General features: G+C 55.1%; 1 protein-coding gene across 2 annotated transcripts in view; it reads right to left on the bottom strand.

The window, feature by feature from the left end:
* RADIL (Rap associating with DIL domain) overlaps positions 1 to 8,754 on the bottom strand; it is a 121,312-nt gene extending 112,558 nt beyond the window's left edge. For both annotated transcript variants that reach the window (XM_042240547.2, XM_027961229.3), the window contains exon 1: positions 8,541 to 8,754. In XM_042240547.2, coding sequence (XP_042096481.1) covers positions 8,541 to 8,587 — 47 coding nt within the window. In that variant the 5' untranslated portion in view covers positions 8,588 to 8,754. The remainder of the gene's footprint in view (positions 1 to 8,540) is intronic.
* Positions 8,755 to 13,362: the final 4,608 nt, after the last annotated feature.

Genomic DNA, 13,362 nt, shown 5'->3' with positions numbered 1-13,362 from the left:
AGGCTGCCCAGCAACGAATGCCGAAGACGTGTGTAAAAGTTAACAACGTTCAGCTGTCTTTCTACGTAGTTTCTTGGCCATGCCCCATGGGATCTTAGTTCCCAGACCAAGGATCAAACCTGTGCTCCCTTCACTGGGAGCATGGAGCCTTAGCCCCTGGGCCACCAGGGAAGTCCCACCTTAAGCTGTCTTTGAAACCATCCAGTCTTCAATCATTTGAAGGCCGCCGTTTTACAGTGTTCAGTTCTGTCTCTATAGAAGCACAGCTGTCGAAAGGACAGAACCCATTTTGTCGAGCAGCTTGTCAGCTTGACTTTTAACTTGAGATTATCCAGACGCAGAGCAAGCGGGCTTCACGGGGACACCGCTTCGGCCCCACAGCGCTTGGGGCGGGCCCGTCAGTGAATGAATGAAGGAGGCCGATGATGGTGTGTTCCGGGAGCCCTGCCAGGCCCGGCCAGGGTGTGGGCAGTGGGGAGGACTAATTCCCTGCATCCGGCAGGGAGCAGATGATCCTATAACATGCCGCGTGTGAGACTCTCACCCTGCAGCCGCTGGCGATGGTGACTGCTGTCAGCCCCCAGGTCTGCACAGGAGGCAGAAGGGCAGAGCAGAGGCCAGGCGAACCCAGGTGCGAATCCTACCGACTGCGCTACGACCCCCGGGCAAAGCAGGCAGGAATGAAAACTGCGGCCACTCCCAGGACGGCCAAGGGTCAGATGAGATGATGTACAGAAACCGAGGGTCGGGACTTCCCTGGTGCTCCCAATGCAGGGGGCCTGGGTTCGACCCCTGGTCAGGGAACTAGATTCCACTTGCCGCAACAAGGAGTTAAGGATTTCGCATGCTGCAACTGAAAAGGTGCTGCTTACCGCAACTAAGGTCAAAGATCTTGAGAGCCGCAACTAAAACCTGGGGCAGGACTTCCCCGGTGGTCCGGTGGATAAGAGTCAGCCTGCCAGTGCAGGGGATCCAGGTTCTATCTCTGGGCTGGAAAGATTTCACATGCACTGCAGCTACTAGGCCCTCAGGCCACAATGGCTGAAGCCCTCGAGCCTAGAGCCCGTGCTCCGCAGCAAGAGAAGCCCCTGCTCAACGCAACCAAGAAAGCCCGCTCGCAGCAGTTAAGACCCAGTGCAGTTGAAAATAAAGAAATACATTTTAAAAAATAAACTTGGTGCAGCCAAGTAAATAATTTTTAAGTATGGGTCACCTCCCTCTACTCCATGAAGCCCTGTCCCCAGGTTAGTCCAGCAAGACAGACGCAACCATGAACCTCACCTCGCCACCCACCCTTTCTCCATCCACCCAGCCACCTGCTGAAGTCAGAGAAAGCTTCGCCAAGATGGAAGGGTTTCTCTGACAGCCCCTGGATCTTCAGAAACTTGCTTTGTACAAACTGCCTCCAAGCTTCTCTGGAAAGAGACACCCCGGATCAGAGTCACCATGACAAACAGCCATGCTCCGAAGCACCACCTGTAGGCCAGGTACCTCGCCAGCTGCTTCACGTACCTCGTCTTAATCGCCTTAAGGACCGCCAAGGTTTAGGGAAACTGTGACCTCCAGAATTCGGAGTCCCGGCTGAAGCAGGACAAAGCAGCTTTGAAGGGACTTCAGGCAGCAAGACAGGACTAAACCTACAGACGGCCTCCCAGGGCCAGCACGAGAGTCACCACCCCCTCCTGTCAACCTCCCTTACAAAGGGGAAAGCGGGGCTCAGGGAAAAGCCCCCTGCCCGTGAGAAGGAGCAGAGAGGAGGGCAGGGTCACAGCACCGGCCCCTGGCTCCTCCTCCTTCCCCAGGAAGCTGCCGTGGAAGGAGTGAGAACCCATCTCAGAGCTTAGGAGCAACTCCAAACACCACGGCAGGACCTGCGCTGTGAAGGGGGTGGGGGTCCCCAGCCTGGTCACTGTCGTCTTGGCAGCCGGCGATCCTCACATGGACCTGGTGACCAGGGCAACACCCTGAATGGACAAAGGATGGAGCGTGCGCTGCAGAGACGCTCCCGCAGCGTGACTGCCCAGAAGCGGAACCCAGAAAACAACCTGCGCGTCCAACAGAGGGAAAAAGTGAAATAAAACAGGGTGTGATGGCGAGCTGGGACACACGCAAAAGCCCACGTCGAACTGCGGCTGCAAGCAGTTAGGAAAGAGGAAGAAGGGAGTATAGCAAGTCAATTTTTACCAATCAGGAGCACTAGCTGCAGGGTATCCACAGGAGAAAAAGACTAGAGGAAAAATCAACACATTTAAAAGCGACGATCTCGGGACCATGGGATTGAGGGTCTGCTGCTTTTTCATACCTACTTCCCAGGATTTAAAAACTTTTCTCCAAGGAGCATGAGCTACCTCTATAACCACATTGCTATTTTATAATGACCCCCCCCCCCGGTTAAGGTCACACTGCATTAAGCCAAAGAGGACACTGGTGTCTGCACAGCTTGATTCAATCATCTAAAGTCACACAGCCAGGATCCACGCAACAGATCTTGACTGGTCACTACTCAGGTGCCAGGTGTTGTTCTGGGCACAGACAGACAGATGGGACTTCACTCCCCAGTCTCCCTGCAGTGAGGTGTGGCCTCATGGGGCTCGCCCAGGAAATGTTGAGACCTTGTTGCCTTCCAGGACACATAGAACCAAATTTATTCTTATTCTCAAGACCCTGGACTTCCCTGGTGGTCCAACAATTAAGAATCCACCTGCCAATGCAGGGGTCACAGGTTCGAACCCTAGTCTGGGAAGATCTCACCAGCTGTGGAGCAACTAAGCCGACGCACCGCAATTGCTGAGCCCTAGAACCCGTGCCCTACAAGGGAAGCCATCACGATGAGAGGCCCACACACAACCAGAGAGAAGTCCCGGCTTGGCAATGAAGACCAGCGCAGCCAAAAATAAATCAAAATATGTTTCAAAGAATTACAAACACCCAGAAGCACCCTGTGTACCTTTCCTTCCCTCCCTTAGAGGTGACCACTAACCTGACCTTGTAATCACCACTTTCTCAGTTTCTGCATACCTTTCTCTGCATTCCTAAACCACACAGCTGGTGTGCAGGGCTTCGCGTGTTACACGATTGGAGTCGTGCTTTCTTCCGTGTTTTGCTATCGTTCAACACATCCGTGCGTTCTAGCCATACACTCTTTGCAAGTGGAGTTCGTTTTCATTGCAGGATTACTATTCCACTATATAAGGACACCCTGTTCAATCAGTGTGGACCTCTGGGCTGCCTCCAGGTCTTGCTTATCATGAACAATGCTGCTGAGAAGTTTCTCGGCCATCTTCCCCTGGTGCACACGCGTGCAGAGTTTCTCTAGGGCAGACACCCAGACAAGAATGGCTGCGCCCAGGTTCACATGATCATTTCTGTTTTCCAAAGCAATTATAATAGTTTTGTCAGGCTTCCAACATACTGAATACAAGCACGGCATCCCGAGGACTCTTACTTTGCATTTCCTTGCTCTAACACAAGTGAGCAGTTTTTCACATGCTTGCTGCTCATCTGTGTTCTCCCTTCCAGAAATGACTCTTTTCCCATTTTGTACTGGGTTGTCTTTTCCTTATTGCAGTTCTTTATAGATTCTGGATATTAAACTTTTTCGGTCATGCTGTGTGCCTTGTGGGATTTTAGCTCCCCAAACAGGAATTGAACCCAGGCCACAACAGTGAAAGCGTATAGTCTTACCCACTGGCGGTGGTGGTGGTTTTAGTCACTAACACGTGTTTGACTCTTTTGCGAGCCCGTGGACAGTGGCCCGCCAGGTTCCTCTGTCCACAGACTTTCCCAGGCAAGAATATTGGAGTGTGTTGTCATTTCTTTCTCCAGGGGATCTTTCTGACCTACGATCAAACCCAAGTCTCCTGCGTCTCCTGCACTGGAGCCACCAGGGGAAGCCCCTGAACCACTGGACCACCATGGAATTCCAGATTCTGGGTATGAATTACTTGTTGGTTAAACGTGCTGCTAATAAGTCCTCCAAGTTTGTGGCTTGTCTTCTCTTGTTTTCTTGGCATTTTTTTATTTTTGGCAAATAAACATGTAAAATTTTCTACTGCAGTTGAGTTTATCAACCTTTTATAGTTTGGACATCTCTGTGCTTCAGAAATCTCTACCTAGCATGAGGGCCAAAAGATACCATTTTAAGTTTTCAAAAGGTTCTCAATTTAAAAAAAAATTCACTTGTAAATGTTTTTTCATGCTTAAAGGCAAATGCGTTCAGTTCCCTTCCATGCAGAACATACAGTATCTTACATGCTTGTTCTTTCTTTTGCAAATCAAGTTTGGGACAACCTCTGAGGGCCCACTCATCCTCCACAGAGGGCCACCTCATACCATGTTCTGGTCAGTGTCTTCCGAAGGAGAGAAAGGAATATTCTTGCTGGCCTACAGATTAGTCCAAGTGAAGTGTGCTAGAAAAGGTAATGGCTACTGTCTGTCCAGTTGTGGTCAAGCTCACAGTAGGGTAGTTATCCAGGTGAACCAACAGATGCCTACAGAAGCCATTCAGATACACCATAGCAGGTAGGGAGCCACAGGAGAAGAAGGGGAGAGACGTGCTGGTCTAGGGTGAAGTCACGAGACTGCTGGCTCAAAAAAACAGGAAAAATGGAAGTGCAGATAGCCTCCAAAAAATCCACCAGCCGCTAGAAGATCTTTCTTCACAAACGACACCAGCTCCTCTGCTTTGCTGCTGGCCTGCAGCTTCCCTGGCGGCTCGGTCAGTAAGTCCACCCACAACACAGGAGACCCAGGTTCGATCCCTGGGTCGGGAAGATACCCCGGCAATGGAAATGGCAACCACTCCGGCATTCTTGCCTGGAAAATTCCATGGACAGAGGAGCCTGGTGGGCTACAGTCTATGGGGCCACACAGCTAAGTGTTCAGTCGCTCAGTCGTGTCCGACCCTTTGCGACCCCATGCGCAGCACACCAGGCTTCCCTGTCCTTCACCAAATGACATCAATTAACAGCTGGGATGCCACACTCTACATTTTTGGCTGAAGGTTCAGATTCCTGCCTAAACAGCATTTGCCACCATGGCTGCTTTTTAGCAAGTTCTGCAAGGTCCAGGGACTCAACATTTTCCTCACAGTTCCCTTGACCGGCTGCCACCATTCCGTCGAGCTCATCTCGCCATGACACCTGCCTCGACTCCGAGAAGGAAGGCGCGGGGTGGAGCGCAGGCGCGAGCTGGGTTGCGGCACGTCGGGTAGACGTGTCCATTCCCACTGCGAGACCGAAAGGACCAGGCAGGGCTGGGGCGTCCACTCCTCTTCCGCCTGCACCCAAGTCCACCTGGAAAATCCCCTGGACGGAGGAGCCTGGTGGGCTGCAGTCCCTGGTGTCGCAAAGAGTCGGACACGACTGAGCAACTTCACTTTCACTTTTCACTTTCATGCATTGGAGAAGGAAATGGCAACCCACTCCAGTGTTCTTGCCTGGAGAATCCCAGGGACGGGGGAGCCTGGTGGGCTGCCGTCTCTGGGGTCGCACAGAGTCGGACACGACTGAAGCGACTCAGCAGCATTAGCATATCGTCACTGCAGCAGGAAAACTTTTGTTTTTGGCATGTGGGATCTAGTCCCTGACCAGCAATGGAACCTCCGTCCCCTGCATTGGGAGTGCAGAGTCTCAGCTCGGGCCACCAGGGAAGTCCTCCACTTGTTAATCTGTAAGCCATCTACGAATGCTTTTTCTGTAAGGTGTGAGGTAGGGCTCCAGTTTTCTTGCTTCCATCTGATTAACTGTCTCAGTACCATTGATTCACTAAACCATCCCTGCCTGATCAGCAATGCCGCCTCTGTCAAAAGCCAAATGCCTTTATAGCACAAATCTCTTTCTGGGTTCTCTATTCTGTTGCATTGGCCAATTCGCTGAGCTCTGCGCCCTGTCTTTAATTCCTATAGCTCTGCAATAAGTGTGTTCCTGGATGTAGATAAGTCATTCAAGGACTTGAGGTTAGAACCTTAAAGATCAACTGGTCCAATCAGCCACCGAGAAACAGAGGCTCAGAGAGGGAAAGCATCTTTTGCAATGTCATACAGCATTTAACTAAAAGCACCGTTAAGAACTGGATGTTTGTGTTCCCGCCTCCAAAAAAAATTCACATGTTGAAATCCAACCCCCCATGTGATGGCATTTGGAAGTAGAACCCTTGAGACGTGATTAGATCACGAGGGTGGAGCCTTCATGAATGGAATTAGTGCCGTTATCTGAAGAGGCCAAAGAGCTGGCCCGGTGTCTTTCTAACATACGAAGAGATCAGTAGTCTGAAACTTGGAAGAGGGCCTTCACCAGCCCCAGACCATGCTGGCACCATGACCTCAGACCTCCAGCCTGTAGAACTGTGAGGAATAATTTTCTGCTGTTTATAAGGCACCCAGTCGATGGTACTTTATTATGGCAGCCTGAATGGATTAACATCCATATCTCACCCTGGAGGATGGTCTTTTCCTGTTCAATATGGCAGTCACTGACCGCCTGTGTGTGGTTACTGAGCACTTGAATAATTTGTTTATATTGATTACATATTGAATGTCCTTTGGATAGAGTTAACGAAAATATATTCTAATAATTAACTTCACCTGTTTCTTTTTACCTTTTTATGACACTGAGTTGGGACATAAGCCACACATTAAATTGAATGCCCACTAGGAAATTTAAAACTTCCTCTACGACTTGTACGGTATCTCTACTGGAGAGAACTCACCTATACTACTGAATCCACTCAATCACAAAGCCTCGATTACGGCCCTAACACGTGGACTGGACAGTAAAAAGGGCCGCACCAGGAGGAAAAGAACAGAAACAATCGATGCACTCCGTCTCCTCACTGGGCTCATTACCCGGAGAAGAGTCATCAGTCGCAGCATGAAAGAAAGGGCTCACGGTCCAGCCCTCAGCCCAGCTGGAGCTCTATTCCAGTAAGGAAGCGGGCAGCACCAGTGCCTAAATCTAGCCATCATTTACACCAACCCCCCTGTCTTACAGATTAACCAGCAGAGGTCCAGAGGGGTTGAGACACCTACCCAAGATCACACAGCGGGTATGGGACAGAGCTCCTTCCCCCAGTGTCTGCATGTGTAGCCTCCAGTCCTGGGCATTCCCCTTCCCTTTGAGTGAACACTCCACCAACTTAGATCTCACACAAGCACACCGGACCCTTGAGAAAAGCCTAAGAAAGTCCGAGTGTCCACACCGGAGGAGACCTCACAGATCTGTGCAGCCAGCCCCTCCCACCTTCGTCCCAAGAGAAACTCCACAGGAATTCCCACTGGTATCCCCTTCCCAGGGGGACTCCCCAACTTTGTGAGGGAGACACAACACGTCTCCCTCCAGGGGAAACCGAGATGAGACCGCGGGGGAAAGGACCCACTCTCCCTGCCCCCAGCCCTGCTCAGGCCGGCGTCTGGGGCCAAGCTGTGCTCCCTCTGATGGGAACTTGCAGAGACGTCGTGGGACCAGGGCCCTCAACGACTGCTGGGAGACAGTGAGCCGTGCTGTGCCACAGCAAAAAAGACGCCCACCCAGCTCAACTCACCGCCTGCCCCCTCCACCCCTGTAGGCGGGAGGCGTGGGGGGAGGGCAGGGGCAGGGCAGGGCAAGTGTCCTCTCCCACATCAGGCTCCCCCCAGGGCAGGAGGCAGAAGCCAGGGCTGCACGCCCAGAGTGGCCTGTCCTCCCCGAGACCTCTGCGGGCCAAGGGCCAACCCTAGAAAAGGGTTTTCATCCAGCTTGCAGGCAAGCCCATGCTCCCAAAATCTTAGAGCCATTTAATATTCCCTCCCCTCCCCCAGCCCCTTAATTGGGAATCTGAGCCACAGGACCTTGGCTTCCACTCAGCAATCTGAAATCACCACTTTAGAAGAGGAAACCAAGGCTCAGGAGGGACCACGGATTTCATATTATGAAAAGGCCAAGACGCACAGGTCCTGGCCCTGAGCCTCAGTTTACCCACCCTAAAAGAACACTTACCCATTCGTCCTGCTTGCTGTGAGGGCGGTCAGGGGTGGTGAGAGGACAGGGCCAGTCAGGGGGAACAGGGGTGGTCAAGGAGGACAGGGTGATGGGGGGACAGGGGTGGCTGGGGGGATGGGGCGGTGCGGGAACAGCGTGGTCAGGGGGGACAGGGGAGGTGCTAGCCAACGCCTTTTATCATTAACAAAAGCTCCAGGTAGCGACTGAGCCCGTACAAAGTGCTTTCAAGGGATCGTCTCACTTAACCATCGCGAGGGGGGGCCCCAGGGGTTGGGGCGCTGTTATCCCCGCCTTGCAGAACTGAAAATCAAGGTTCCGAGAGGTGAAGCGACTGGCCCCAGGGCACCCCGCTAAGTGTGTCTGAGGCGCTGGGAACCCGCGCGCCTCCCGGGTCCAGGGCGCAGAGCTCACAAAGACCGCGACGTCTCGCGTCCGGGTTCTTCCGGCCCAGGGACAGGGTCCACTGGTCACCCCGAATTCTCTGGGAGTCGTGGGGGGGGGGCCGCGCTGGCCGTGCGAGTAGCCCGACCCGCGCCCCCGCGCCCGCGCGCCCCCGCCACTCACCTCGCGTACTTGGTTTTCTGAAAATCCAGGAGCCGCGGGGCGAACATCGCGGCGGTTCCATCGGCCTCCAGCCGGGGGCTCCGACCGCGGCAACTCGGAGAGGCCGCGGGGCGGGAGCAGCAGGGCGGCGGGCGGGGGCCGGGGGCGGCCGGGGGCGGCCGGGGGCGCGCGGAGCCGAGCTGGAGCTGAGCCGGGAGCCGCCGACGCCAAATCCGAGCAGATGGTGGCGGGCGGGGCGGGGGGGCTCCGGGCCAATCGCCTGAGTCCCCGCGGCCCCGGCCCCCTCCCCGCGCGGGGCGGACCCCTCCCGGCCTTGCTAGGGGGCGGGGGCCCTGGAGGAGGGGTGGGGGCGCCGGGGGGAGCTTCCGAATGCAGCCCCTTCCCCCTCACTCCCCGGGCCCCCTCCTCCCGCAGTTCTTCCAGCCAGAAGACGGCCTGTTAGACGGAGCCACGCTGCCCTCGCCTTACTGTTCCCCACCCTGCGCCCTCCACCCCGCCAGGGCTGGGCTGCAAGGCGTGGGGAGCCTGCAGGCGAGGCTGCTCTGCAGCCCCTCGCGTGCCCGGCCCCAGAGGGTACTTGTAGCTCGCGAACCCCCACCGCCTTGACGCCCCTTCGAAGCTCGACGGCCCCAAGGGGATGGCCGCAGACTCTGGGAAACGCCCCCCCAGCTCCCAGAGGCTATGATTCTGGGGACCCTCGTGATCCCTAGATAGGGGCGCAAGCGTCTGGACATTTGGTCGCTAGATTCCAGATACCCAGGATCTGCCCATCTCCACCCTGAGTCTGTACAAGATGCAGCTTTCTCCTTTAGGGGGCTTGGCTTGGGTGATGGGCTCCGTGAAACTACCTACTGGAAGAGGCAACACCCTGAGGGGCTGCTGGAGGGCAGGCCAGCCTCCGACAAGGAAGGACAAGTCCTCAAATAGAAGGACAGGCCATCCCTTCGCAGCCACACAGCTCTCCCTCCTCCCCTCCCTTCCCAAGCCCCAGCTCCTCGCTACTTTTTATAACCAGCTTTATTTGAGATCTTACTACACAGTCAGAGAATAATCCCACCCACGTCCTCTGCCCCAAGGTAGCTGCAACAAGAAGGAGAAAGACAAAGGGACTCCATCAAATTCATTTCTGGGTTCCAGACGCTGAGCAAACACCTGGAATGGGTGAAGACCAGAAGGGTTGCAGATATATGTGTTCAGAGGCCACAGCGGGGCTGGTGGGGCAGGATGGACAAGGGAAGGGATCCAGGAGTGCTTAGGAGGTAAAATCCACCAGACCCTGCTGATGGAGGATTAGAAGTGGGGGATGGCCCCTGGGTTTCTGGCTGGGCCTGCTGGGTCGGTATTGATGCCACCCAGCTTCCCTGTTGGCTCAGGTGGTAAAGAATCTGCCTGCCATGTGGGAGTCCTGGGTTCTGTCCCTGGGTTGGGAAGATCCCTGGAGGAGGGCATAGCAACCCACTCCAGTATTCTTGTCTGGAAAATCCCCACGGACAGAGGAGCCTGGTGGGCTGCAGTCCATGGGGTCGCAAAGAGTCGGACACGGCTGAGCGACCAAGCACGGCACAGCTCAGGGAGGCGGGAGGGGAAAGGAGTAGGAGGAGACCAGAGGGGAGCAACAGGAAGCCCAGAGATCATGAATGGGGTTTCGGCCAGGTGAGCTTGAGGTCGGGGTTGGCACGAGTGCCAAGGGATGAAGCCAAGCATGCCAAGCATGAAGGCCAAGGGATAGATGTGTGGGCCACAGGGTCTGGCAGGGCTGAGGGTCCAGCCGATGAGGAGGGGCCGGGAGGGCTGGGCTGGAAGGAGCCCCGTGGGTTCGACTTGCTCTCTGGACTTGCTAAGGCTGTGACTTCCAATACAGCGGCCACCAGCCTCGTGCAGCTGTTTACATCTTACACTGAGTGAAAATCAAATAAAATTGAAAATGCAGGTTACGCTACTCGTATTTCAAGGGGCTACCGTATCAGACCACTGCCAACATCATGGAAGGTTCTGTGGGACCGCACGACACGAGATGATCATGGGTCAACCTCGGGATGGTGAGCAGCATTTAAAAAGAAAGCGAAGTTTAAGAGACACAATAAGAACAGGTCACGTTCAAGAAGGGCCTTCCCTGGTGGCTCAGCGGTAAAGAATCCATCTGCCAATGCTGGAGACGCAGGTTCGATCCCTGAGTTGGGAGATCCCCCTGGAGGAGGCTCTTGTATTCTTGTCGGGAAAATCTCACGTACAGAGGATCAAGGCTGGCTATGATCCATAGGGTCACAAAGAGTCAGACAGTACTGAGCCTGCACACACATTCAAAAAACTTTTGTTTGTACACATCTGGGTCCTGGTTGGGATGGGTGGGATGGCAAATGTGTTTCTTATGGGGTCTCATGGTTAAGAAAGGCGGGGCTCACGGCGGTGGTGGCTAGTGCCTCTTACCCTTGTATACAGGAGGGAAAGTGAGACTGAAAGGGACCAGGGGACCCTCCCCAGGTCACACAGCCTGAGGAGCCCCGCTCTGCAGACTCTGAGCTCCCTGCCCACACAGAACCTCCCGTTCCAAGGAGTTATTAAACCTCCAGGAGCCCAAAGTCAAATTGAAGAAGGTAAGGCCAAGCCCTGCACACCGTGGCTATTTTTCACTGACCACCTCCGTCGCCATTGCTCTGACCCCCAACCTCTGCCCCGAGTCTCACCGTCAGCTGCACCAGGACACTCCTGTCCCCAGGCACCAGCCAGACCTCCTCCTCCAATGCCCTCCACCTCAATTTCCAAATCAAAATCTCTGGCTTTTCAAGGTGAGAGTCCCCCACTTTTTCAAATAGCCAGGCCAGGCTCAGGGTGTCCACTGCTAACCACAACCCCAGAGGCCCAGTAGAGTTGCTCAGAGAGAGGCTTAGGCCTCCCCCGGCTCCAGGTCCTCTCGCCTCCTCCCAGCCCCCAGTACAGTCGAGCTTCAAGCAGGTCTTGCCAGTGGGCTCAGCAGGGCCCCAGAGAAGACCCCCGTAAGGAAACACAAGCCTAGAAATGGATTTTCTTTTCCTCCAAGAGCAAGAGAAGTTGAATAAAAAATAAGTTACTATTTTTACCACCGGGATCTAGTTGTTATAGCAACCGAGGGCCTGACTCCTGCACCGGAGTCAGGGTTGGGATGCACGTGAGAAAGAAGATAGGTGGGCTCCGGGGGTAGCAGGGGCTGGTGGACAAGCCTCAGGCCCCCGCCCTCAGGGCAAAGGGCCCGGGTCTGCCCCACCCCCGCCCCGACGGGAAGTCTAACCCTGCTTGCTGCTGACCCTTTGGTGCAAGCCCGTGTGTGCGTGCGTGTGTGTGCGTGCGCGTGTGCGTGCGTATGTGTGCGTATGTGTGTGTGATATGTGTGTGTGCGTGCGTGTGTGTGTGTGCGTGTGTGTGTCTGCACACGCTTGTGTGCTAAGTTGCTTCAGTTGTGTGCGTGCGTGCGTGTGTGCGTGTGTGTGTGTGTGCGTGTGTGTGTCTGCACACACTTGTGTGCTAAGTTGCTTCAGTCATCCAACTCCGTGCGACCCCATGGACTCCAGGCTCCTCTGTCCATGAGACTCTCCAGGCAAGAATACCAGAGTGGGTTGCCATTTCCTTCTCCAAGGGATCTTCCCAACCCGGGGATCAAACCGGTGTCTCTTATGTCTCCTGCGTTGGCAGGCAGGCTCTTTACCACTAGTGCCACCTGGGAAGCCCCGCCTCCCGCTAGCTCTGTGGTCCCAGACTCCGCCCGACCTTGCCACCAAGGCCTGGTTCACCTCTCCTGGGACTGGGTGACACGACTCATCTCCACATGGGACCTGGGCCCCGCCACAGTGACAGCTCACGGACGGAGACGGTCAGCCGCTCAGCCTCGCCTGGCCACAGCCCCACTCGCGAGGTCCCCTCCCTCTCTGCTGCTCCTCCTCTGGTCCCCTGAGCCCCAAAGTGGGCACCGGCACTACCCCCCGGGCCAGGCAGGGCAGTGCCTGGGAAGCTCTGAAGTGGCCACCCTGGGACTCAAGGCCGGGCGCTAGCATTCCAGCCTCAGCACCCCGACTTGTAGAATCGGGGTAGCAGCACCCACCTTGCAGAATGACCAGGGAACAAAGGCGGCCTGGACGTGATGTGATTATGGGAAGTCTGCTTCCCCTGAATCCTCTCTCTAGTTTATAAGTGAGGAAGCAGGCTCAGCCAACTTAAGCCACACGGCTAGACTGAAAATCACCACCGAGTCCATCTAAGCCTGGAGCTCCTGCGCTATTGAACAGATGTTGATCACACAGTCAGCGCGTTCCCAGCGATTAGGAGGGGCAGAGTGCGAAGTAGGTGGGCGAGATAAAGCCTGCCCAACCGCCCATGCTTCTTCCCGCTTCCTTGGAGCCCTGACATTCCCCACCACCCAGATCACCCCCCCAACCATGAGGCTGTCTCTGCCTGGGGCTCCCCAGCACGCCCCTCCCTCTTGGTGATGTTAATCTCCAACGGTAGATATGAATGGGCACCTACGATGTTCCTAGCAGGGTCTGGGAGCTAAAAGCAGGCACAGTCCTGGCCGTCTAGAGCGTGCGGTCTGGTGTGGTGATGGCAAACCATCTGTCTGCTGCCCAAGTGATAAATATGAGTACCTATCACCTGCCTCACTCTTCACATACATCATAGCATGGATCCTTTCAACAGTCGGACAGTGATTCCCGTTCAGTCGACGAGTCGACCAGCTGAGGCTTGGACAGGAGGCTGGGGACCAAAAGGAAGGGTGGAGCCAGGTTGTAAACCCACAAGGACCTGACAGCAAACCCCCTGTGGTCTCTAGAACTTCCCAGCTTGAGGCACCAGG

This window comes from Ovis aries, chromosome 24 (assembly GCF_016772045.2).
Source record: "Ovis aries strain OAR_USU_Benz2616 breed Rambouillet chromosome 24, ARS-UI_Ramb_v3.0, whole genome shotgun sequence".
NCBI lineage: Eukaryota > Metazoa > Chordata > Mammalia > Artiodactyla > Bovidae > Ovis > Ovis aries.
This window is presented reverse-complemented; position numbering and strand designations above follow the sequence as displayed.